General features: G+C 44.4%; 1 protein-coding gene across 2 annotated transcripts; it reads left to right on the top strand.

Annotated features, from left to right (window-relative positions):
- The first annotated feature begins 568 nt into the window (after nucleotides 1-568).
- On the top strand, nucleotides 569-17,466 carry CHRNA1 (cholinergic receptor nicotinic alpha 1 subunit). 2 transcript variants are annotated; one of them, XM_004032824.5, is made up of 10 exons: nucleotides 571-686; nucleotides 5,412-5,557; nucleotides 5,670-5,714; nucleotides 7,043-7,117; nucleotides 7,388-7,497; nucleotides 10,650-10,845; nucleotides 11,324-11,561; nucleotides 14,889-15,112; nucleotides 16,239-16,478; nucleotides 16,803-17,443. In XM_004032824.5, the coding sequence occupies exons 1-10, from the start codon at nucleotides 647-649 to the stop codon at nucleotides 16,932-16,934; spliced, it is 1,446 nt and encodes a 481-aa protein (XP_004032872.3). In that variant the 5' UTR covers nucleotides 571-646; the 3' UTR covers nucleotides 16,935-17,443. The 2 variants fall into 2 exon arrangements, with proteins under 2 accessions (XP_004032871.3, XP_004032872.3); XM_004032823.5 differs by lacking the exon at nucleotides 7,043-7,117 and having other exon boundaries at nucleotides 569-686; nucleotides 16,803-17,466.
- Nucleotides 17,467-26,715: the final 9,249 nt, after the last annotated feature.

The raw sequence follows: 26,715 nt of genomic DNA, 5'->3' as shown, positions 1-26,715 counted from the left end.
GGCCAGTAAAGCCAGTTTTATGGAAGAAGCTGTCTTTGTTAAAAACCAAACCCTATCAACGTGGGGGCTTTCCAGCAGCAGACTCAACACCAGCTACACTTTTCTGAAATCCAGGCAGTCAGAAAAGCCCCCGGCACCCTCAGCCTAACACTGAAGCAGAGGAAATGAAACTGAAGCCATGTTTGCAGAATGTGGGTTTTTGTGGTTTAGGACAAACAGCTGACTATCTACTCAGACCAAATGACCCTAATCAAGTCAACCCACAGAGATGAGGTTTTGGTTTACACAAAAGGGAGGCAGTTTGCTCACCATTTAAAATAATTCCTTCCTTCCTATACATTTTTTTTTTCATTAAGATCTGACTACTGGTGCATTTAAAATATAATGCAGTTCATACTCAGCTTGTCAAGGGTAAGCAATTGTGTAAAGTGAGGCATATCTGTAATGGTGTACAGTCCCAGTAACTCCATGGGCTCCAGGGCTGAGGGCAGCCCAGCTGTCGCTCCCACAAACAGGTGGTGTAAAACAATAGCTCTAGTGAGCCGACTCGCTTTCCAAACCCTCCAGCAGACAAGCACCCAGCCAGAGTGCCAGTGAGAAGCACAGGCCACCACTCTGCCCTGGTCCACACAAGCTCCGGTAGCCCATGGAGCCCTGGCCTCTCCTGCTCTTTAGCCTTTGCTCAGGTAAGTGCTGGGGTCAGGGGTGGGGAGAGGGCTCTCCTTTGAGGCTAAAGTACTGGAGGCCCCCAAATCAGTCTTGCTTCTTTGATGAGACCACAGAATGGCAGAGCCTCCCCAACCAGAGGCTGCTCTGTCAGTTTCTTCCTGATGTTAGCTTGATTGAGTTTTTGGATAAAGATTTTTAGTTTGCCTTATCTAATTAAAATAGAAACTGCCTGGTCAAAGACTTCAAGGTAGACACGCATGTCTCTCCCTCCATCATGCCTGGCAGCCGACTCATCCCTCTGAACACTCGGCACCATTTGTAGGACCTGGACCACTTGTGGATCATGGTAGTGTCCTGGGGTTCATATTTAAACAACTATGGATACTTAGAACAGTGCCTTATAATCACATACAATGGAATTAACAAGTCCCTTTACTGCTCCAGGAGAATTCTAATAATAAAGAGGACTGATTGACAGCTACATGTGCTGGAGATAGAAACCAGTTAATAATTATAAGTAAACTCTCTCCACAGAGACAGAAATATTTTTTAATTTTTTCAAAATTTCTGAAGTTAAAAAAAATTCCATATGAATACATTCCTACCTATTTTTTTTTTAAGATGTTACTATATATAGGTTTGGGTTTGAATTGAAACTATAAAACCTTGCACAGCATTTGACCTGCATTCTACTCTGGAATGTGTCCTAACACAGCAGCTGAAACACCATCCTGAATCCCAGACTTCCGCTAGAGGGAAACAGGAGATGTTTGCTGATTGCTTCACATAAAAGTTTACTGGTGATATCATCCCAACTGAGAAACAAGGTGGCTGACATCCTGTGATTTTTCATTTCCAATATTGCTCTGAAAAACACAGGCCTTCTGGTCAAGAGGCAAAAAGCTTTACTATTAATTTTTTTCAATAGCAGAGTTGAGTGAAAGAGCCTAAACTCAGATAAATTGTATCCTGTGGGATTTGGACTCTGTCCAGCCAAAGCTGGCCTGATGTGTGTGTGTGTGCATGTGTGTGTGTGTGTGTGGGCGCACACATGCATGCGTGCACGCAAAACCACATTCACAGAAAAATTCTTAAATGATATGCTTTAATGTAAACATCCTTAAGAGATCTCTTAGGATTTTGGTTATTGCTAACCAAAAATGCATGATTAGCTATTAAAGAAGTATGTGATATGTATTTAGGTCAAATCTCGAGTTTGCTGGCATCGATTTCCATGGGTGTTTTATAGAAATTTAGAGCTAGATCAGGCAGTCCAACATCCTCAATTTTTTATTACAAGGAAACTAAAGCTGACCTGCCCAAGGTCACTTAATTTATACATTTTGGAATGTGGTCAGTTGGAGACTTGGTTTATTACATGCACAGTCAGAAAACACAGCCTGAACTAGCCAAAGGTAGCAAGAGATACAGAATCAGGTTAAGATAATAATGATCCATGGGACTAGTAACAGTTCAAAATTTCTTTTGCCCAGCCCAGGGAGCTATTTCCTACATACAAATACAAATGGAACCAGTGTGGTACAAAAGGAACACTTTGAAATTGTGGTTGAGTTTCCCTTCTTAGAATCAGTCCTTTGTAGACAAAATTGTCATTTATATCAGGGACTCTTTTCCTGTGTTAGCTTAACACAGCGTGATCTCTGTTCTATTTATACAGCACTTTTCATTTCAACTTTTTCTTTTCTTTGCCTCTGGAATCTCAAGCACTTCATTGCCATCTTCGTTATGGCATATCACTTTCCAACTTGTTCACAGTTATTTACGTAAATGACAAATGTCAATCTCCATGAGGGTAGGAAGAAGGATTCAGTTCTGAATATCTCAAAACTCCCAAAACAATGCTTTGCTTACAGTAAATGCTCAACAAATATTTCATGAATAAATTAATGTTACCATCATCTGAATAAAGATTACAAATATAATCTTGCTAAAAAGGGGAATTTGACATTATTTAATTTTTTATTTGCATATTTGTTTATTTACACCCTACCTTTTTACAGAAGTATTTACTGTGATTCATTGAATCCGTGAAGAACTAATCCAACTCTCCAGGCCATATGGGAGTTGGGAAGAGAATCATAGAGTTCTGACTTTGAGCCCTGTGAGTTTTCTATCACTCTACCCTGTGCTGGGGAGGAAAAAAGAAAAGAATACCAATGAACCAATCTAAGAAATGAAGCCCTCCTTCCTTAGAAATTCCTCATGGAAGGAACAGGCACCTTGTTATTGGCTAGGGTGGGGAAGGAGGAGGTGACTGTCTCTGAAATGCTGATTATGTCTGCTTCTGTCATCCTCCCCTTCCTCTTGGTGGGCCATAGGGTTGGTCTGCATAGTTCTCCTGCTACATAATGCTGACCATCTGCTCTGCCCTCTGCTTTCTAATATGTTCTTCCTGTCAAACTGGAGTGAACAGTCATTTAAAAATAAGCAGCCCAAGGCAAGGCCAAAGCAACAGCTTCAAATTCAGTGGCCAAGGCGCTCAGTAATCCATTCCAGTCTGCAACTACACCATGGGATGGATGAGGCCCAGGATAGAAAATGCATAGAGGACAGAAGGATTATCAAGTCCCAGGGGCTCAATGGGGTGGTTGCAAAAACGGAAACTTCAAACAACATATTCCCTTCAAGAGTCCTCAAATGCAGGTGGCTTTAGGGAAATGTCATGTGAAATCTCTGCATGGTTGAGCACTGAGTGCCCTTGGAACATTTTGGGTTCAGAAAACGTGTGAAACTAGCCGGGTGAGGTGGCTCTTGCCTGTAATCCCAGCACTTTGGGAGGATGAGGTGGGTGGATGGCTTGAGCTCAGGAGTTTGAGACCAGCCTGAACAATGTGGCAAAACCCCATCTGTACAAAAAATACAAAAATTAGCTGGGAGTGTTGGTGCGCACCCAGGAAATTTTTGTATTTTTTATAGAGATGGGGTCCCAGCTGCTTGGTTGGGGGAAGCTAAGGTGGGAGGATTGCTTGAGCCTGGGAGGTCAAGGCTGCAGTGAGCTGTAATTGAGCTACTGCACTGCAGCCTCAGCAATAACCTGCGGAAAGGGGAGATCTGGTTACGTGAATGAAGGCAAATGTATCATGTGTCTACTTCCTCTCCCAGCTCTGAACACACAGTCCCCAACCCACGCAAGGCTTGAATTACAAAGATCCTTCATAAGACACTTGGGATTTGGAACACATTTTCTCATAGGAATAGTGGCACTTGCAGTTCTGAGTTTCCAGGACAGCTCACAACACACTGTTAGTACCAAGAATTAGCGCAGAAGCTCAGCGCAAAATGACAGGATTCCAATCTGAGCTTTGCCCTTACTGGTCACATGACCTTGGACAAGTGGTCCAACCTCCCTGAATCTCAGGTAAGAATGTCTGCCCTCCTGCTTCATCTGTGGCTGATGAAGATTGAAAAGGGATATAGATAGAAAACGGGGCCGCGGGTTCTGAGAGTATTAGATGATATTGCTTTCTATCCTGAAGGAAAATGTAGTAAAGTTTCCTTGGAATCGCTTATGTTCCAACTAGGAGCCCCAAACCCAGGTCAACAAAGCACAGTTTTCACTCTATTTTAACAACTTAAATGGGACATGGACCTGCCAGCAGTGATATTTTTAAAAATCGTGGTAAAATACCCATTTCATAAAATTTACCATTTTAACCACTTTAAAGTATACAACTCGGTGGCATTAAGTACATTCACATGTTATATGACCATCGCCACTATCTATTTCCAGAACGTTTTCATCATCCCAAAGGGAAACATCAAGCACATTAAGGAGTCCCACCCGATCCCTCTCTCCCCCCAGTCCCTGGTAACTCCTGCTCTGCTTTCTGTCTGTATAGATTTACCTATTCTGGATGCTTCATGTAGATGAAATCATACAATATTTGCCCCATTGTGTCTGGCTTCTTTCACTTAGTAAAATGTTTTCAAGCTCCATCCATGTTGTACCATGTGTCAGTACATCATTCCTTTATTCCTTTTTCATGTCTGAATAATAGTTCATCGTAGGGGTATACCATAATTTGTCCATCCATTTACCTGTTGATGGACACTTGAGTTGTTTCCACCCTTTGGCTATGGTAAATAATGCTGCTCTTCTTTTGGGTGTGGACCTAGGAGTGGAATTGCTGGATCGTATGGTACCTGTGTTTAACTTGTTGAGGAACTGCCATTTTACATTCCCACCAGCAACATATGAGGTTCCAGTTTCTCTGCAACCTCCCCAACCCTTGTTATTTTCCACTTGTTAATTATGGCCACTCTAGTGGGTTTGAACCAGCATCAATTTTGGCTGTTCATGGCATCATAAGATCTGACGCAGCCAGTCCAAGATTTCATTACACTGCTCTGAAACACTGAGATTGGCTTTTTTGTGGGCTTTTTTTTCGTGTGTGTGTGTGTGTGTGTGTGTGTGTGTACCTGGCAAACTTGATTCAGCCAGGCTGTATGAAGGAATGTCACCTGTCCAAAGTACAAGTGTTGTGATTACCTGGCACACCCCACTGTCACCGGGTAAGGGACCACACCAGCAACTATAATTGGAAAAAAACAAGGCAATAACTGCTGCATTTGGGAGCCTTTCAACAAGGAGGCCTGTGTGCCTTCTGTTAGAAGGAACTGAGGCTTATGCCTCAGTTCCTCAGTTCCTCAGTTCCTCATGTTCATGTGTTTGGAGGGTGGGGAGAAGAATCTGACAGTGTTGGTGTCATCTGCTGTCTCAGCTGGCCTCGTCCTGGGCTCCGAACATGAGACCCGTCTGGTGGCAAAGCTATTTAAAGACTACAGCAGCGTGGTGCGGCCAGTGGAAGACCACCGCCAGGTCGTGGAGGTCACCGTGGGCCTGCAGCTGATACAGCTCATCAATGTGGTGAGACAAGAGCACTGGGGGCCTGCCCACACACTCACACCTCTCACCCCTGGGTTTCCTCCCCTGGGTCCCCTCTCTTCCCCATAAAAATGATCCTTATTTTTTTTTCCAGGATGAAGTAAATCAGATCGTGACAACCAATGTGCGTCTGAAACAGGTAACTTAGCCAGATAATTGCATGTGTGTTGTTTTCATTCACACTGAAATTAAACCTGGGCCCAGAGGAAATCAATATGGGTAACAGGGATATATACCAAAATGTTGAAAGTAGATATTTTGAGATGGTGAAAGCATGGATCCTGTTTGGTTTTGGTTTTGCTTTTTTTTTTTTTTTTTTTTAAACTTTAGGGCTTTTTCTGTGTGTATTAGTTTGCTAGGGCTGCCATAACTGTGTGTCTTAAACAACAGAAATTTATCATCTCATAGCTCTGGAAGATAGAAGTCCAAACAAAGTCTAGGTATTGGTAGAGTTGGTTCCTTCTGAGGGCTGTGAGGAAGAATCTGTCCTAGGACTCTCTTTTCAGCTTGTAGATGACTGTCTTTATGTTCAGATGGCATTCTTCTTGTGTATGTGATACATATACATATGATATATATGAATATATATGTATATTTAAATACATATATATATCTTTAAATTCCCCCTTTTTATGAAGACACCAGTCATATTGAATGACAGTCTATTTTAATGACTTCATTTTAACATAATTACCTCTGTAAAGAACCTATCTCCAAATTAGGTCACGTTCTGAAATACTGGGAGTTAGGGCTTCAGCATGAATTTTAGGGGGACACAATTGAACCCATAGCATTGTGCTTTCCAGCTTTACTGCAATGGGCACATACAGGTGGAGTACTCCTTTCCCAAAATGCTTGGGACCAGAAGTGTTTCAGATTTTGGTTTTTATTTTGAAATATTTGCATATACTTACCAGTTAAACTTCCCAAATCTGAAAATCTGAAATTCAAAATTCTCCAATGAACATTTCCTGAGTGTCATGTTGGTGCTCAAAAAGTTTTGGATTTTGGAGCATTTTGGATTTCGGAGCATTTTGGATTTCAGATTTGGGATCCTCAACCTGTATTACTTTTCTTTTGAGACAGAGTCTCACTCTGTCGCCCAGGCTGGAGTGCAATGGCGTGATCTCGGCTCACTGCAACCTCTGCCTCCCAGGTTCAAGCGATTCTCCTGCCTCAGCCTCCCAAGTAGCTGGGACTACAGGCGCCTACCACCATGCCCGGCTAATTTTTGTATTTTTAGTAGAGACGAGGTTTCACCATGTTAGCCAGGCTGGTCTCGAACTCCTGACCTCAGGTGATCCACCCGCCTCAGCCTCCCAAAGTGCTGGGATTACAGGCATGAGCCACCATGCCCAGCCTTTACTTTTATAATGTAGAAAAATATATGGTACTTTTTAAAAATGATGTTGCCTGCTTGAGAAAAATGTTCACACTAGGTCTTTCTCCTTTTCTGCGGGTGGACAGGGTAACATGGTAGATCTGCCACCCCCCAGCTGCGTGACTTTGGGAGTTCCTTTGTTTTCTCATCTGCAGAATGAGGTCAGTAATCACCCTCCCCTCACGGGATTGTTGTGAGGACTAAATGAGTTAATATAGGTAAGGTGTTTGAAACAGTGTGAGCACGTCGTCAGTGCTATACATTTGCTGTTCTTGTTTACTGAAGTGAAAGCTGAATTCTGAATCCAGCTTTTCTTATGGAAGCACAATTTCTGTCAATACTGAATTCCCATGCACATCAGGGCTCTTGATAACCTTAGATTTTAAAAAGTGTTTTTGGCTTTTTAATTAGCTGTATGTCTTTGTTTCTAGCAATGGGTGGATTACAACCTAAAATGGAATCCAGATGACTACGGCGGTGTGAAAAAAATTCACATTCCTTCAGAAAAGATCTGGCGCCCAGACCTTGTTCTCTATAACAAGTGAGCAAACTGCACGGGTGGCGGAGGGTGCTCCTGGGGCAGGTGGAATAAAGTGCCCTAATAGAAGGGCTGCGCGCTCGGAATGCTTCTCACCACCGCTAATGTTAAATCACCCAGGATGGTGGCTCACACCTGTAAACTCAGCACTTTGGGAGGCCAAGATGGGAGGATTGCTTGAGGCCAGGAGTTTGAGATCAGCCTGGGCAACATAGCAAGACAACATCTCTACAAAATTAAAAAAAAAATCACTCTAAACCAAGAGCCAAGTTGACGGGCTAGGGGTGCCATATGGTGTCTCATGACTTAAAGAGAAGGGATTACTGCGGCCAAATTGAATCCAGGCTGAGGGTGGGGGACATTTGATCCCTGAGAGCCCCTGAAGCATGTGTGGCAACTTTCCAAGGCACCCAAACGTCCTGTCGCTGAGTTCCTTGGAATCTAGTGTCCTCCCTACCAAATATTTCTGAGCCTCCTAGGGTTGTCACTCATCACATCCTGAACGCCTTCCCGACACCCACTGCTGCTGTTGGCCTGGGATGCCTTCGCTGCCCGTCCCCTGGGCCCCACGACAGACTGCATGTTGTGAAATTATAATATTATTCAAGACGTTCTGGTCTAATGACACGTTCATTAGCATACGCCCTTCATTTGTCAGGAAATGCTCGTTTCAAAAAGCATCCTTCCCAGGCAGGAGCATGCAACGCCGGCCGGGAGGATTTATGGTCTGACATTATACAACATGTGTCGGGGGTCCACAAGCTGTGTGTCCTAGCAGACTTAGGGAAGGTGACAGGGCTAGTGGATGAAAACCATACCTTTTAAGGCGGGCCTTTTCAAGCTTTGATTTTCTGCCACACGTCGTCCAATTATACCTGGGGTTCAAGCTTGAGCCAAATTATCCGATCATTTGTGTAATCTTTTTGGACAAATGGGCTGATAAAGTATCTTTCAGTTTCTCTTCCAGTAGGAATCTGAGAAGAGCAATTAAAATCCTTTGGTTCTTTTGCCAAACTCACTCAGGATCACCCTGGTGAGGAGAGAACACTGTTTTATTGCTTATTGGGAGAGACTAAGACAACCCTATGACTCTCTGCCCTTTGGGGCTGCTTTGGGTGGGTCCAATGCCACATAGTTTTCCAGGTAAAGAGCCCAATTCAGGCCCAAGGAAAAATCAATGGGAAGAAAACCTCTTGATTTATGACATGAGGGACCAACGTATGCCATGATGTCCCTGAAATCCCACTGAGACAGACCTCATCCCGCCCATTCAACACCTATTCTAACACCCTGCCCTCTGCTAAATCCCTTGAACAGACTGTTGTTTACGGAAAGAGTAAGTAGTCCACTGAATAAGGCCGGCAGAAATGGCTTATTTTGTTTTTTTAGAACCTCCCATGGTTTCTGTCTTTTTAAAAATAATAAATCATTGCCAACATTTGAAAACCAAGAAACATCACATTAAAATCTGTTTTTTAGCCTCTCTAGAAAAATCCAACATTTAAACTTCCAGATTTTTTTTTTTTTTGAGACAAGGTCTCTGCTCCGTTGTTCAGGCTGGAGTGTTGTGGTGTGATCATAGCTCATTGCAACCTTGAACTCTGGGGCTTGAGCAATCCTCTGCCTCAACCTCCCAGGTAGCTGGTACTACTGGTGTGCACCACCATGCCTCGCTAATTTTTAAAGAAAATTTAGTAGAGATGAGGTCTCGCTGTTGGCCAGGCTGGTCTCAAACTCATGGACTCAAGCGATCTTCCTGCCTTAGTCTCCCAAAGTGCTGGGATTACAGGCATGAGCCACTGTACCTGGCAAAATCTGGCAATTTTTGATTTAAAACAATCTACGTTTCACCGGCCGCAATGGCTCATGCCTGTAATCCCAGCACTTTGGGAGGCTGAGGAGGGCAGATCACAAGGTCAGGAGATCAAGACCATCCTGGCTAACATGGTGAAACCCCGTCTCTACTAAAAATACAAAAAATTAGCTGGGCGTGGTGGTGGGTGCCTGTAGTCCCAGCTACTCGGGATCTGAGGCAGGAGAATGGTGGGAACCCGGGAGACAGAGCTTGCAGTGAGCCAATATCACACCACTGCACTCCAGCCTGGGCAACAGAGCGAGACTCCATCTCAAAAAAAAAAAAAAAAGAAAAAAAATCTAAGTTTCCAGCTTCCGAGGAAGAATCCAAATCTGGCAAGATTGGGCCTTCATTCCCACATGGGCGCCTCAGGGGACACTGCAAGGTGGCACCTTCCTGACAGGAGAGAGGGGCGCTCTGTTCAGCAGTGTCAGCCTGCACTCATTCCTCACCTGCCTGGCCCTGGAGGTATCTGAGTTTGTGAGTCCACCCCAGTGAGTTCTAAATCGTTCTTTAAAAAGTAGTAGGCCAGTCAGGCACGGTGGCTCACTCCTGTAATCCTAGCACTTTGAGAGGCCAAGGCAGGTGGATCACTTGAGGTCAGGAATTCAGGGCCAGCCTGGTCAACATGGTGAAATCTAGTTTCTATTAAAAATACAAAAATTAGCTGGGTATTTGGTGGGCGCCTGTAATCTCAGCTACCTGGGAGGCTGAGGCAGGAGAATTGCTTGAGCCCGGGATGTGGAGGTTGCTATGAGCCAAGATTGCACCATTGCACTCCAGCCTGGGTGACAAAGCGAGATTCCATCTCAAAAAAAAAAAAAAAAAAAAAAAGTAGTAGGCCCCTTCCCTAACCTGCTTGTCACAGTAATGAGTCGCTGGAGGTGTTTTATATAAAATTCCTGTGTTTTTTTTCCCCAACATAGTACATCAGGGAGGTGATAGATGAAGATTAACATTACGAATACTTGTGAGGGCTGGAAAAATAATCTGGGATGCAGTGGACCCATGTTACCTGTTATTTCTTTAAAACTGTGGGTTCCCACATTCTTTCCCAGATACTCAGATTCAGGGTTTACTTAGAGGGTGTGCAGAACTCTGTATTTTTAACAAGCACCCCAGTGATTCTTATTATCAAATATGGGGAACATTGCAATAGATAAAAAGTGACACTGCCCGAAACAGAACTTCTATAATTAGCACCTGAATAATTAACAGCTGTCTCCTGTTAACGTCCCCAAGCAGAATGGAAGGCTCATCTGTCACTTGGAGCCATTTTCCTCTTTTATCCCAATTGTAGTGCAGATGGTGACTTTGCTATTGTCAAGTTCACCAAAGTGCTCCTGGAGTACACTGGCCACATCACATGGACACCTCCAGCCATCTTTAAAAGCTACTGTGAGATCATCGTCACCCACTTTCCCTTTGATGAACAGAACTGCAGCATGAAGCTGGGCACCTGGACCTACGACGGCTCTGTCGTGGCCATCAACCCGGTAGGTGGTGGCCACATATGATAAGGGTGGTTTCAGGAAAAGTGTGATTCAGGTCTCCAACTTTTCCTTGGACAATCATAGGCTCTCAGTACCAGTTAGAACTTAGGAATCATCCAGTTTAATGGTTCAAGTTGATTGGGAAGGGAGAACTAAATGGGAGCTTAAGTTAATTTGCTACACCCAGGCTCAGTCTCAAGAATTCTGATGTAATGGGCCTGGGGTGGCGGTAGGGCATCAATATGTTTTAAAGCTCCCAGGTGACTTGAATGTGTAGCCAAAATGGAGAATGCTACTAGTCCAAACCCCCTTATGTCATAGGAAAGGCATCTAAGACCCCAAAGCAGTAGTGTCCCACAGTCCCTCCTGGGTGTGTGACCCACAGAGCTGGAATCTGTGGCCTTGTCACTGCTGATTACAAAACGCTGCCCCTCATCAGGGTGACCTGCCTGGGATTTCCAAACCTCACTTCCTTTCTCAGGAAAGTGACCAGCCAGACCTGAGCAACTTCATGGAGAGCGGGGAGTGGGTGATCAAGGAGTCCCGGGGCTGGAAGCACTCGGTGACCTATTCCTGCTGCCCCGACACCCCCTACCTGGACATCACCTACCACTTCGTCATGCAGCGCCTGCCCCTCTACTTCATCGTCAACGTCATCATCCCCTGCCTGCTCTTCTCCTTCTTAACTGGCCTGGTATTCTACCTGCCCACAGACTCAGGTGGGTGTGGTTGCCATGACTGCTGCTGCTGACGCTGATGGGTCTCGTGCTGCTATTTTGGGGAAGCCAGAAATAATCATGTGCTAACAAACAGGCAGATCGACCCGAACCATCATCATTAGGAGGGTGCATTTGCTGAGTGGGCGTGCGCAGTGGTGAGAGTCACTGTGAGTGGAGCTCACAGCTGGGGCAGACATCCCGAGCGGCAGGGAGTTGAACATGACCCTCGAGATGCACAGTGTAGCTCAGGCTGGTTAAAGTACATTAACCACCAATACCTATTAGCTGAATACCAACTGTGTGCCCAGAAGTGTGCTGGGTAAGGCGTGTGATCCCAGACACTTCTCATGCCACTTCCACGATGAAGTCACTTTCTATGTACTGACTAATCCTGGTCTTGCCCCTTTACCCACTGCTCACCACTTGAAAATAGATTTTGCATATCTTTTTTCCAGATGGTGGCATCTTCACACACAAGACCCTACTTCCCAAGTGGCCATTCTTTCTCACATATCAGCCTAGACAACTTACTTACCTCCTACTGAGTAATCATATCTGTGACATAATTTTATCAAACAACAACAATCCACCAGAAAGGAGGAAAGGGTACCCATCTGCCTGCCAGCAAGTCACTATTCATAAACAACTTATGGCAGACAAGTTTGAAAACAAGAAAGATGCTACAGACAGACCTCAAGCTTATGACAGGTAGCAATTTTTATCAAAATGACTTTAAAAAGAAACCACAAAAGCTTAAATCCAACTTGCCAACTAGGAAAAAAGATTATTCATTTACTCATTCAATGAATATTTGTTGAACAAATATGATGTGGTAGATAGACTGCAGAGAATAAGACAGAAAGTGCCTCACCCCTCAGAGTGCATGTTCCAGTGACTGCATTTGGGGTTTCATTTTTGTTTTTGTTTTGAGACCGGGTCTCACTCTGTTGCCCAGGCTGCAGTACAGTGGCATGATCACGGCTGACTGCAGCCTCAACCTCCTGAGCTCAAGTGATCCTTTCACCTCAGCCTCCTGAGTAGCTGGGACTACAGGCATGTGCCACCACACTCGGCTAATTTTTGTATTTTTTGTAGAAACGGGGTTGCACCATGTTGCCGAGGCCAGTCTCGAACTCCTGGGCTCAAATGATCCGCCTACCTCGGCCTCCCAAAGTGCTGGGATTACAGGTGTGAGCCACTGTGCCTGCCCTGCACTTGTTTTTAAACAAATAATCACAAACACAATTTTTTCAACTTTCTAATCAAATGAAACTTTTTTACATTAAAAAAAAATAAATAGAGATGGAGTCTTGCTATGTTGCCCAGGCTAGTCTCAGACTCCCGGCCTCAAGTGATCCCCCTGCCTTGGCCTCCCAGGGTGTTAGGATTACAGGCATGATCCACCGCACCAGGCCCTCAAATGAAACTTTTTAAAATAAAAACACTGTCGGGGCATTATGGGAACTAACAAGAGTCTCTATAAACGTTAAATGATTTGCGCTTGAAAAGCGCTTAGGGGCCAGATGCAGTGGCTCACACCTGTAATCCCAGCACTTTCGGAGGCCAAGGCGGATGGATCACTTGAGGTCAGGAGTTTGAGACCAGCCTGGCCAACATGGTGAAACCCCATCTCTATTAAAAATACAAAAAATTAGCCAGGTGTGGTGGCACGTGCCTGTAATCCCAATTACTTGGGAGGCTGAGGCAGGAGAATCGCTTGAACCCTGGAGGTGGAGGTTGCAGTGAGCCGAGATGGCACCACTGAACTCCAGCCTGGGCAACAGAGTGAGACTCCCTCACAAAAAAAAAAAAAAGAAGAAAAAAAGAAAGAAAAGAAAGAAAAAAGAAAAGCACTTAGCACAAAAATTATGCTTGATAAAAGTTGGCTATTATTATTATCATTATTATTAATCAACAAATTTTATATAAGTGGACAAATATTTTGTATTTGTAATTGTATTCTTTTTCGCTTTGAAAGGTTTTCCTACCCACCAGGTAGAATTGACAATTTCTTGTTTGTATCCACTGTTTATCGTATACATACATACATATTCTATATATATTCCAGCATCTGGAAGCAGCCAGTAGGGGACAGCTTCATCATTGAAAGCAGGGTAACACAAGGGTTTCCAGCAGCACCAACAGCAAGGCCAGCCCAGGGAAAGTCCCTCCCAGAGCTTCTCTGCTGCATCTAAGGTGGTCAAGCCTCACAAAACTACCTCAGTGCCATTCGGCCCCTGACCTTCCTGCTGCCAAGTTTGCCCAGCCAAAACTCTCCTGAGATCAAAGGGTCTGCAGAAAACAGGTGGGGGCTGGGGAAATCCCTGCTCCCTTAGTATGCAAAACAAAACAAAACAAGAAATAAGTGAGAAGACAAACTTCCTCTTATATGAAAATGAGACAGCGAGTGGTGTGAAACCACTGTATCAGAAGATCACTCAGGACGTCAAGGAGAACTCCTTAGCCTTTCGGATTTTGTCCTTTTCTTGGGTTTTGGTCTTACAGCTTGCTCCCTTAATAACAGAAAGATACGTGTACTTCTGGGCTGCCCATTCATCTGCTGGGTAATAAGTAGGCCAGGGGTGGTTCAGTTTTATGAGGTTTAATGCATCCTGCTGCAGAAGGGAAATGCCACACCGAGTCCAGCTTGTCCACCCAGAACTCCTTTCAGTTCCCTGGGTTCCACCAAGAATCAGAAATCTGGAGCATGAGATGAAATATTGTTCCGTTTTCTGCTTGGCAGCCTCTAATGGAAATGCTTGCCACTGGCTGCTGTCAGAAAAGTTAAGGTATGGTGGTTACATAGGAAATTCTGCAGAAAAAAATGCTTTGAGATTTCCCAGAATAATGCTTTGAGAACATGTCGGTCACATTCCTCTTACCCTTGGGTTTCAGCGGTGAATTCGTTTGCTTGGGCTGCCACACAAAACACCATAGGCTGTGAGGCTTAGATAACAGAAATGTAATTTCTTACAGTTCTGGAGACTGGAATTCCAAGATCAAGGTGCCAGTAGGGTTGGTTTCTTGTGAGGTCTCTCTCGGTTTGTAATGGCCATCTTCTTCCTGTGTCCCATGGCCTTCCATCTATGCATCTGTGTCCTAATTCCTCTCCTTATAAGGACACCAGTCATACTTGATTACTCACTACCCCGTATCACCTCGTTTTCATTTAATTACCTCCTTAAAGTCCCTGTCTTCAAATACAGTCACATTCTGAGGTCCCAGGACTCAGGACTTCCACATATAAATGGTGGGGTGGGAGGAACACTGCAGCCCAACCCAGATGGGTAGTTGTGGGATTTTTTGTTTGTTTGTTTGTCTTTTCAGGGGAGAAGATGACTCTGAGCATCTCTGTCTTACTGTCTTTGACTGTGTTCCTTCTGGTCATCGTGGAGCTGATCCCCTCCACGTCCAGTGCTGTGCCCTTGATTGGAAAATACATGCTGTTCACCATGGTGTTCGTCATTGCCTCCATCATCATCACTGTCATCGTCATCAACACACACCACCGCTCACCCAGCACCCATGTCATGCCCAACTGGGTGCGGAAGGTGAGTGGGGAGGCCCCTGCAGACTCCACACGGAGGCACATCTACAGGCCTCCCCTTCGAGGAGCCAGTGGGTTTCTAGCTAATACTTGGGGCTATTTAGGAACTGAGTTCTTTTTGGGCTTTAGGGAATTTTTGGAAGGAACTTTGTTTGGCCTCTTTTTAGGAATAAATAACTCCTGTAGCCTTCCCAGAGAGAAAAGAAAAACAAAATTAACAAAGCTCATTCCAAATTCAAGTTTAAAGAATCTCTTTGATCAGAGAAGATGAACAAACGGCTGCTTTTTATTGAAATGCCGTGAAATTCTCGCGATTTCTTTTGTATGTTTTCCAATCTGTGAACAGACTGGCTTATTTGTTGCTGGTGAAATCATCTGTTGAGAATAGAATGAATAGAATGAGGGCTAGAGATGGGAGGGTTCCTGATGAGAGAGGGTCAAAAAGTGAGTTTTAGTGAAGGACTTGGTCTGAAATATTTACGTTATTGAATTTAAAAATTTAACATTTCAAATATGTCTTTCTTTGACAAAACTTTACAGAGACACTGAAGTCCAGGATCTTTTGTGCAGAATGTAAAATATTTGTCAGGAATTGACAAAAGAAGCTACTGCTCACAATGTACTCTTTTAAGAGGAGAGTAAGAGTCCCTGTTTCTGTAAAGGCTGACAGATGACTGCTGGCAATACCTGTACTGCAGTTTCTTCAGGAACAGGAAACAGAAGAAAACAATCTAGCTGTTTTGTGGGATATATTTGAAGTGGAGGGGCCCCTTCTTTAACCATTTGATCCTGGTGACCCATTGCTAAGGCATTTTCCATACCTGTAGGGGATCCTGAAGCTTTTAAGCTCATTGGTGGCCCCAGGTCGATGACTGCACATGGGCTCCCTCCAGTGGCGAACTTCTCACATTACAGAATCATCACTGTTAACCATAGTCATTTCACAGGACCCGGGATACAGAGGGATCTTTGAAAAAATCTAGTATAGTTCTTTTGTTTTAAGGACAAGGAGGCTGAGGCCCAGAAAAACTGAATGACTTAGCCCAAATCACATTGATAATTCAAAGACAGAGTTTTATGCTTGCCTCCTGGACAATAATTCTCATGCATGGATTTCTTTTTCATGTTAGGTTTTTATCGACACTATCCCAAATATCATGTTTTTCTCCACAATGAAAAGACCATCCAGAGAAAAGCAAGACAAAAAGATTTTTACAGAAGACATTGATATCTCTGACATTTCTGGAAAGCCAGGGCCTCCACCCATGGGCTTCCACTCTCCCCTGATCAAACACCCCGAGGTGAAAAGTGCCATCGAGGGCATCAAGTACATCGCAGAGACCATGAAGTCAGACCAGGAGTCTAACAATGTAAGCTTCGTGCCTTGAAATTCATGCCTCTGGGTTTAAATGGTCAGATGCATGAGCACAGGTGGTGAGTCTGACTTAACAAGTAGGTGGCATACAACAGGCAGCTACTGACCTAAGATGAACCCTGGTGACCACCTCTAGACAACCTTAGTAAGTTATCACTTTGTAAATAATCTATTCAAAAAATAAAGATGATGCCAGCCAAGGGATGGGAGGACTTTGAGATCTACAAATTGAAGGGCCCATAGTTGATGCAAAGCACAAACGTTGTGAGTCCAGAAACCACCTTAGGGAGACTCTGTCTAACATTTTCCTCTCTCCCAGGCGGCGGCGGAGTGGAAGTACGTTGCAATGGTGATGGACCACATACTCCTCGGAGTCTTCATGCTTGTTTGCATCATCGGAACCCTAGCCGTGTTTGCAGGTCGACTCATTGAATTAAATCAGCAAGGATGAACAGAAAGTGAGCTGAGCCTAGCTCTGTCCTGGAACCTACCAGAGCAGAGAAGGGCAGGAGAGGAAGATTTGTCTACTTGCTACACTCGCACTTATCAAACGTGTTATATTCCATACTTACTATTGATGATAAGATTTACCTTTATGTAAGTTTATGGCCTTGAAGTGTTTTCATATTGCTTCTCCCTTTAGTTCTGCTGTCTCCCTGAAGAGTGAACCCTCTTTAGTAAATGAAACTAATCACTAAAAAAAGTGTTCATTTCCAGTGTCTGGAAGAGTTTTTGCCAGGATAACCGAGGTTTTCTGTTGCATTATCATTGCTGTTATATTTATATATTTACTTATTTTGTCTAACCACGAGACCACTAGGGAGCTGCTGATGTGCTAAATGAAGTGTATTCTTTGCTTAAGAGTCAGTTTTGTACCTACTAAGAAAACCCCATCTACCAGTCCTAAAGAGATAAGGCATTTGATTTGGAGATAGAGGAAGCAGTAGAAATGAAATAAACTAAAATGCAAACTGCATCAAAAATCCATGGGTTTTTTTGTTTGTTTGATTGTTTTTTGAGACAGGGTGTTACTCTTATCACCCAGGCTAGAGTGCAGTGGCCTGATCTCGTCTCACTGCAGCCTCCACTTGCCAGACTCAGGTGATTCTCCTACCTCAGCCTCCCGGGGTAGCTGAGACTACAGGTGCATGTCACCACACCCAACTAACTTTTGTATTTTTTGCAGAGACAGGGTTTTGCCACGTTGCCCAGGCTGGTCTTGAACTTCTGGGCTCAAGTGATCACCCATCTTGGCCTCCCGAAGTGCTGGGATTACAGGTGTGAGCCACTGCCCTTGACAAAAAAAAATCCATGTTTTAAAGCAGCTTTCTAGACCTGAGAAGTCAGAGAAGGTTTACCAGTCTCATGTGGCACCTGGGCTTGATAAGGGTCTGAAGGGAAACAAGTCCAAACAATAGGGCCTAGGCACTACGGAAATTGTCTTGCCTGTATGGGTTTACTTCATCATCATCCCCTTCATAAAATCCTAGAATGTCCCTATTTTACAAATGAGAAAATTAAATTTCAGGGAAATCCTGTAATGTCCCTATTTTCCAAATGAGAAAATTGAATTTCAGGGAGGTTAAGTTCTTTGCTCAAACTAGAAGAACTGAGATTTGAATCCAGACTTTGAGATTCCAAAGCAACTCCAGGCTGGGTCAGTTCATCTGTTCACTGGCTCTCCCAGCCACCCCTGGCTCCATCTAGGCCATCCTGTAACTCTGCTCAGTGTTGTCAAGAATTTCAGTCTTAGCAAAAAACCATCTTTCTGTCTTCCCAATTAAAATTCGTGCCTTCCACCCACCACCAGCCCTTATTCCAATCATGTTTGAGGTTCAAGTCCTATAAATGAAACCAGAAATGTATTACGCATCATCACCATTTCTAAAATTCTGAAGAAGTAAGTAGAAGAGAAATTGATTTCTTTTCACATTGTAAACTTTAATCCACAGTATAGTTTACCCAAGAACTAGAAACTGTGCAGCTACAGGCCAGGCTTAGTTGATGGCCTCCAAATCACCATAACCCAACTGTATTTGTCAGGGTTCTCCAGAAACACACAACCAGTAAGATATGTGTGTGTATCACAGTTTCTAGTTGTTGGGTAAACTATATTATGGATTACAATTTACAAGATGAAAATAAATAATATATATGAGAAATCATAAATATATCTATGAGGCTGAGAAGTCCCACAACAGGTTGTCTGCAAGCTGGGATTCCAGTAGCATGGCTCAGTCCAAATCTGAAGGCTTCAGAACCAAAAAAGCCCATGGTATAATTCTCAGTCCAAGGCTGAAGGCCCAAGAACCGAGAGGGAACATCAGTCTAAGTCCTGGAGTCCAAAAGCCAGAGAGCCTGGAGTTCTGATGTCCAAGGGCAAGAGGAGGAGGGTGTCCCATCTCTAAGAAGAGAGATATGAGTTTGCCTTTCCCCTGCCTTTCTGTGTTCTATCTGGGCCCCCAGCCAAATGGATGGTGCCCACCCACACTGAGGACAGATCTCCCCCACTCAGTCTGACTGACACATCAGACTCCTGTGGAAACAAATACATCCAGAGATGATGTTTTACCAGTTCTCTAGCTATGCCTTAATCCTGTCAAGTCAACACCTAAAATTAACCATCACAAACCCACCCCTTGTCAACTTGGCACCCATACCCATCTCCTTAAACCATACTTGGTCTCCAATTAAAGACAATAACAAGGTAATAGTTCACCCAGCGTGATGCAGCTATCCTGCATTCAACCAAAAATGCATTAACCCCTGCCCCAGAAAGGAGGTCAAGTCCTTGACTGATGTTTACTCTTCCCATGAGATCCCGTAATTTAAATACTATGATGTAAAATTAACAATACTTCAATACGGATATAAAGTCAGTATCTTATGTTACATAAGAGAGAGGAATGAAAACAAAGATATTTGCTTAATATATGTATATATACATACAAATGTATTTTTAACAAATGGGAGGAAACACTCATGACAATTACGGTCCTCATTTCTGTAACTGGTTATGTGGTCATAGCTGGTATTTGTAACTACCTCCTTCCACTACCTATTCTGTATTTCCTTTGCCTCCAGCAAGCACCTCAGCTGGTCATGGCACCTTGTGGGGTAACCCACGCTTTCATTCCTGAAGGGTCTGGGCCATTTGCAGTCAGTCCTGCCTGAATTGGGTTGCAATTTCCCATTGACCTTAATCACAGGGTATGTCCCTATTTTACAAATGAGAAAATTAAATTTCAGGGAAATCCTGTAATGTCCCTATTTTCCAAATGAGAAAATTGAATTTCAGGGAGGTTAAGTTCTTTGCTCAAACTAGAAGAACTGAGATTTGAATCCAGACTTTGAGATTCCAAAGCAACTCCAGGCTGGGTAGCAGGGTATGCTAATGCTGAAAGATGCCCCAAGGGATCTCCTGTATTCCAGACATACTTTTCCTTACCTGCATTGTGGAGTAGTAGCCCAATTTCCTTTTGGAAGTCTGGTTAATCACGCCAGCCTATACCATAACTGCCTTCTTAGCCTGTCAACTCAGGGCATGAGGAGCTCGAAGTGGCCAGGTGGCAGTCTTAACTCCCAGTTCAATGGAATCGTTGTTTTGTCTCCTGGTGGAAGCATTCCTCCCTCTGAAACTAAGAACTTTAGGCCAGCAGAGCATAAAGTTGTGCAAACGGGAAGCAAAAATTTTACTAGTGGATCAGCAGGGATAATGATGAGTGGTGTCACTCCCATTTTCACCCTTTGATTCCTGAGCCCACGAATCCTGGTTATGGGAGAAACAGGACCATATACTAGACACTGATTCAGAGCATATACAGACTTCTGGAGAATCTTGCCTCAGCCCTGCAAAATGCTGTCACTTAGCTGGTGCTGTAACTGCAATGTCAAAAGGCCATTCCATTGTTCTATAAAGCCAGCTGATTCAGGATAATGGAGAAGATGGTAAGATCAGTGATTTCAATGAGCATGAGCCCATGGCCACATGTCTTTGGCTACGAAGTGAGTTCCCTGGTCAGAGTCAATGCTGTATGGAATATCATGATGATGGACAAGGCATCTATAAGTCCACAGATGGTAGTTTTGGCAGAAGCATCGCATGCAGGAAAGGCAAATCCATATACTTATGTCTATTCCAGTAAGTGTCAGTATTGTAGTACTCAGTAAGTGTCTATTCCAGTAAAGACAAAATGCTACCCTTTCTATGATGGAAGAGGCCCAATGTAGTCAAGTTGTCCCCAGGTAGCTGGCTGATCACCCAGAAAATAGTGCCATACTGGGGCTCATCGTTGGTCTCTGATGCTGGCAGATTGGGTGTTCAGTGGGTGACTGTAATCAGGTTGACCTCGGTGAGTGGAAGTCCATGTTGCTGAGCCCATGCATAACCTCCATCCCTGCCACCATGGCCACATTGCTCATGAGTGCATTGGACCATGTCAGGGGTGTCTGGGGAAAGAGGCTGACTAATACCCACAGAACAAGTCATCCTATCCACCTGATTATTGAAGCCTTCCTCTGCTGAGATCATTTTGGTGAGCATTTACATGGGACAAAAATATCTTCACATCCTTTGTCCACACGAGAGGTCTATCCACATACCTCTTCCAGGATTTCTTTGTCACCAATTTTCCAATCATGTGCCTTCCAAATCTCTGACTGTCTAGCCAAACCATGGGATACAGCCCATGGATCAGTATATAATCACACGTCTGACCATTCTCCTTCTATGCAAAGTGCATGGCCAGGTGCACTGCCTGAAGTTCTTCTGCCCGCTGAGAAGATTTCCCTTCACCAGTGTCCTTCAGGGATGTCCCAGAAAGGGGCCAAAGTGCTGCAGCTGTCCACTTTCTGATGTTGCCTGCATATTGTGCAGAACCATCTGTGAATCAGGACCTGGTCTCCTCTTCCTCTTCAGTTGATCATAGGGTACTTCCCATGAGGCCATGGGTGCAGGTGTGGAGAGAGAAACCATGGACATTTGGGCCACTTCATGTAACTTACTTGTGTCTGCAGGGCCTGCTTGGGCCTGATCATGTATATACTACTTCTATTTAACGATGGAACACTGCTGTGCACACCCAACTTTATGGGTTGGTAGATCAGATAATACCCAGTTTATGATAGTCAGATCAGGTTGCGTGGTAACTTGGTGGCCCATGGTCAAGCATTCAGTTTCTACTAAGGCTAAGAGCTATCTGTCAAAAGGAGAGTACTTATCTGCAGATGATGGCAGGGCCTTGCTCCAAAATCCTAAGGGCCTCTGCTGTGATTCTTCTATACCCTCCCTATCTGCCACTGACTCCTCAAGCACCATTGGATCTGCTGGATCGTATGGCCCCAAGTGGCAGAGCAGCTTTCACAGCAGCCTGGACCTGTTGCAGAGCCTTCTCCTGTTCTAGGTTCTATTCAAAACTAGCAGCTTTTTTAGTCACTTGGTGGATGAGCCTGAGTAACACACCCAAATGAGGAATATGTTGACTCCAAAATCCAAGTAGGCCCACTAGGCGGTGTTCCTTTTTCTTGCCTGTGGAAGGGGCCAGGTGCAACAACTTAAACTTCACCTTACAAGGGATACATCAACAAGCTCCATATCACTGGATTCCTAGAAATTTCAGAGGTAGAAGGCCCTTAAATTTTGATTGGATTTATTTTCCACCCTCTGACATGCAAATTACTTACCAACAAGTCCATCGTAGTTGCTACTTCACGCTCATTAGGTCCAAGCAGCATAATGCCATAAACATAATGGATCTACTCCTAAGGTGGAGTAGATTAAACCAAACTCAGACACCAATCTCCTCTGGAAACCCCCTCATAGCCACACCCAGAAGTGGTGCTTCACCAGGCCTCTAGGTATTCCTTATCCAGTCAAGTTGACACCTAAAATTAACCATCACAGCAGGGTATAGGCAGGTAGCTGGACTTTAAAGTTTTAATGGCCTAGAATCAAATGTTACATTTTCTATTTGCTAGCTGTTTGACCTTGAAGAAAGTTAATTAACCTTTCTGAGCCTCAGTCTCTGCATTTGTTAAAGGACCTTCATTGACTTCTTGTAATGATTACACGAGGACATGGAGATTTTCAGCACCCATAATCACAAACAACACCATTGCTGTTTTCTTCCTGCTTTTCATTCATTCATCAACTATTCTGATTCTGTGGGTCCAGAAACACGGGTTTGTTTTGTTTCTTTTTTTTTTTTTTTTGGAGAGACTGGGTCTCACTATGTTGCCCAGGCTGATCTTGAACTCCTGGGCTCAAGCAACCCTCCCATCTTGGCCTCCCAAAGTGCTGAGATTACAGGTGTGAGCCAATGTGCCTGGCAGGAAGCACTGTTTTTAGAAGGCACCTTACATAGTTCTCTTGCTGGGGTCCTCAGACCACCCTTGAGAAGTATTATTCTTGAAGGATGACCAGGAGTTTGGGCACCAAGGAGAGTGTAGGCTGTCACAGAGTTCTTGAGGTCATGCACATGCAAGGGGTACCACAACATTATACTACATCTTACTACATGCCCATGGTCCACCCAGAGGTGGGGTGCATGACCTGCAAGACCATAGGCAGTGGCCCTGGGGAAGGAGGCAGAGGGAGGATGTTTCAGGCAGAGAGTGCCGTGGGGAGGGGTGGGGCATGTCTGTGTGGTGTGTGTCTGCATAGTGTGATGCAGGGTATGTTGGGGACACTGAAGATTTTTGGGGAGCACACAGGGTAGGAGACAAGGGAGCAGGTCGGGAGGTCCTTGGGTGTCATGTCCCGGAAGCCCTGCTTTACCTGAAGCAGTGAGAATCCACAGAAGGATATTAGCAAAGATGGGACCAGATGCATGGATGGCCACATGAGAGGTGAGCTGAGAGGGTAGGTCTGCAGGCAGGGACAGTCATTGAGGGTTCTAAACAAGCCAGGTGAGAGCCAGTGAGAGAGCTGAACTGAGCCCAAAGCAGAGTATGTGTTGAGCAGAGCACAGACTTGAGAGAGGTCCAGGAGGAGGGTGTGGATTGGTTGCTGGATGGGGAAGAGGAGGCAGGTGCTGAGATGACCAGGAGGGTCCAGTCAGGGGACCCAGCATGTGATTCTTTGCGAAGGCAGGTCGGGAAGAGCAGGTGTTTGTGGAATGGGAAATCAGTGATGAGTTAAGGGCTGATCATATTTAATGTAAAATTCTCATGCGACATCCAGGTTCTGGTCCCCAGGCATCTAGAACTCAGAGGACAGGCCTGGGAAGGAGGTAAATATTTTGATCTACAGTCTTGGCTTGAGGTGACTGCTAAGGTAGTGTGAGGAGTGGGAAGAGGAGGATGTGCTAATGTGATTCCTGATCACATCAATCCCAGGAGCTAGGAGATGGAGCAGGCCGAGGGAGGAGGAGTGGGAGGGGGAAAGAGGGGATGTGGAAACCATGGAGGACCCTGTCAACTGTATCATCTGAGAGCGCTGTCACTAAGCACTGAAAGGGGGGCTCAAGGTCTGTTGCACAGGAGTCACTGGCCAAAGTCATCAGCTTCAGCTAAAGGGGTTTGGTAACATGCAGGGCAGAAGCCAGGTGGCTCTGTGTTAAAGAGGAAATGGGGAGTGAGAAAATGAAGACCAGGAGCTCTTTATTTTTTCTTGAGACAGGGTCTTGTTGCCTAGGTTGGAGTGCCGTGGTGGATCACAGCTAACTGCAACGTCAACCTCCTGGGCTCAAGCAATCCTCCCGCCTCAGCCTCCCAAAATGAGGGAATTACAGGAATGAGCAACTGTGCCCAGTCAGGAGTTCTTGAGTGAGACAGGCAGTGAGAGTTCAGGTAAGAGTGAGCATGGACTTACAGGAAGGGCCTTTTAATCGAATGGGAACTCTTCAAGCTGTTCATTTCTCAGGAGTGTTCTAGCTGAGGCAAGAAGCCAGAAAAGTATAGTGAAAAGAACTGGAGAAAGGGAGTGATTCCGAGGGGACCGGATGGAAGGGCTAGAGGCCAATGCAGAATGGGATGTAGGCCCACCTGTTAGAATGGCTGTTCTCAAACAGTCAAGATCTAGCAAGGGTTGGCGAGGATGTGGAGAAGCGGAACCCCTGTACACTGTAGATGGGAAGGTCCTCCATGGTTTCCACATCCTCTCTCCACCTCCCACCTCGCCTCCCTCGGCATGCTCCATCTCCTGGCTCCTGGGATTGATGTGATCTGGAATCACATTAGCACATCCTCCTCTTCCCACTCCTCACACTGCCTCACACTGTGCGGGTGCACACACATACACACACACACACACACACACACACACACACACACACACACACAGAGGAATATTATTTAGCCTTAAGAAGGAATCCTGGCCAGGCACAATGGCTCATGCCTGTAATCCCAGCACTTTGGGAGGCTGAGACGAGTGGATCACCTGAGGTCAGCTGTTCGAGATCAGCCTAGCCAACATACTGAAACCCCATCTCTACTAAAAATACAAAAAATTATCTGGCTGTGGTGGTGCAAGCCTGTAACTAGCTGGGCATGGTGGCGCAAGCCTGTAATCCTGTCATTTGTGACAACATGGATGAACCTGGAGGACATTATGCTCAGTAAAATAAGCACCAAAGTAAATGAATCAGCATTTCAAAGAGCTGTCTGCACGCATATTCATTGCAGCATTATTCCCAATAACCAAGATATGGAGTCAACCTAGTGCCTATTGTGGGTAAATGGGTAAAGAAAACGTGATGCATACGTGCACACACACACACACACACACAGACACACGAATATTATTTAGCCTTAAGAAGGAATCCTGGCTGGATGTGGTGGCTCACACCTGTAATCCCAGCACTTTGGGTGGCTGAGGTGGGTGGATCACCTGAAGTCCAAGCCTGGCCAAACCTCATCTCCACTAAAAATACAAAAATTAGCCAGGTGTGGTGGCACATGCCTGTAATCTCAGCTACTTGGGAGGCTGAGGCAGGAGAATCACTTGAACTCGGGAGATGGAAGTTGCAGTGAGCCAAAATGGAGCCCTTGCACTCCAGCCTGAGTGACAGAGCAAGACTCAGTCTCAAAAAAAAAAAAAAGGAATCCTGTCATTTGTGACAACATGGATGAACCTGGAGGATATTACTCTTAGTAAAATAAGCCAGACAGAGAAAGAAAAATCTGCATGATCTCACTTATCTGTGGCATCTAAAAATGTAGACCTCACAGAAACAGAGAATAGAATAGTAGTTACCAGGGATTGGGAAGCACAGGGGAAATCAAAGATATTGGTGAAAGGGTACAAACCTTCAGTTACTAGATGAATACATGCTGGGATCTAATGTACAGCATGATGACTATAGTTAATCATACTGAATCAGATACTTGAAATTTGGGAAGAGTGTAGATCTTAAGTGTCCTCACATGCACACAAAGGGTGACTACATGAGGAGATGGATATATTAATTACTGTGATTGCAGTGTACCAAATCATCACGTTGCACATCTTAAATATGTAAAATTGTTTGTCAATCACACTTCAAGAAAGATGGAGGGGGGCGGGGAACAAAACAAAAAGGGCATTAGGATTGCATACATGGGAGACCTGGTAGAGGGAGGCTGGCTGGCCGGCCAGGGAGAGGATGGTGCCATGGGCCTATGAGGGGTCCTGGGGCATGTCAGGTGTGTGCAAGAGGAGCTCAGGTTCACACTCAATAACCCTATTTGTCTGTGCAGTTTGAAGTCAGGACATGATGGGGGGGCAGAGCCTACCTCCTATTTTTTCTACTTCCTATTTCTCTCTACTATTGAGGAGGGAGAAAGCTCTCAAATCTGCAACATTTGGGGAAATTATCATAATATAATGATCTTTTTGAAGATTTTCATAATCCTTTTGTACAAAATTAGTATCAGTTTATAATCCAGTTTTGCTGTCCCTGTTCTAGTAATGGTCACATGGTGCCTCTTAGAATAAAAAGGTATGATGATCTAAGTAAAGCTGAATTATCAAAATTTAAACTATACTTATAAAATATTTGCATTTTTAGAAAATAATTTATTTATTTACCTTAATGGGTAGAATTGATTGTCACATTCATGCATTCATAGACTTAAAAAAAGTATTGAAATAATCATTAGGTTAGAATGATGGGATAATGACATTTTTTCAGAATTTTCTATAAGACTATTCTCAACAAATATCTATAAAAGTGAAATGTGAAGAATCTGGGTCTTTGCAACTTTTTAAACCTTGAGAACAGAAGATAAATGTTCTTATATCTAATTCAACTCTA

This window comes from Gorilla gorilla, chromosome 11 (genome assembly GCF_029281585.2).
Source record: "Gorilla gorilla gorilla isolate KB3781 chromosome 11, NHGRI_mGorGor1-v2.1_pri, whole genome shotgun sequence".
In the NCBI taxonomy this organism is placed as follows: Eukaryota; Metazoa; Chordata; class Mammalia; order Primates; family Hominidae; genus Gorilla; species Gorilla gorilla.
The sequence above is the reverse complement of the archived record's forward strand: the minus strand, read 5'-3'. Positions and strand labels throughout refer to the sequence as shown.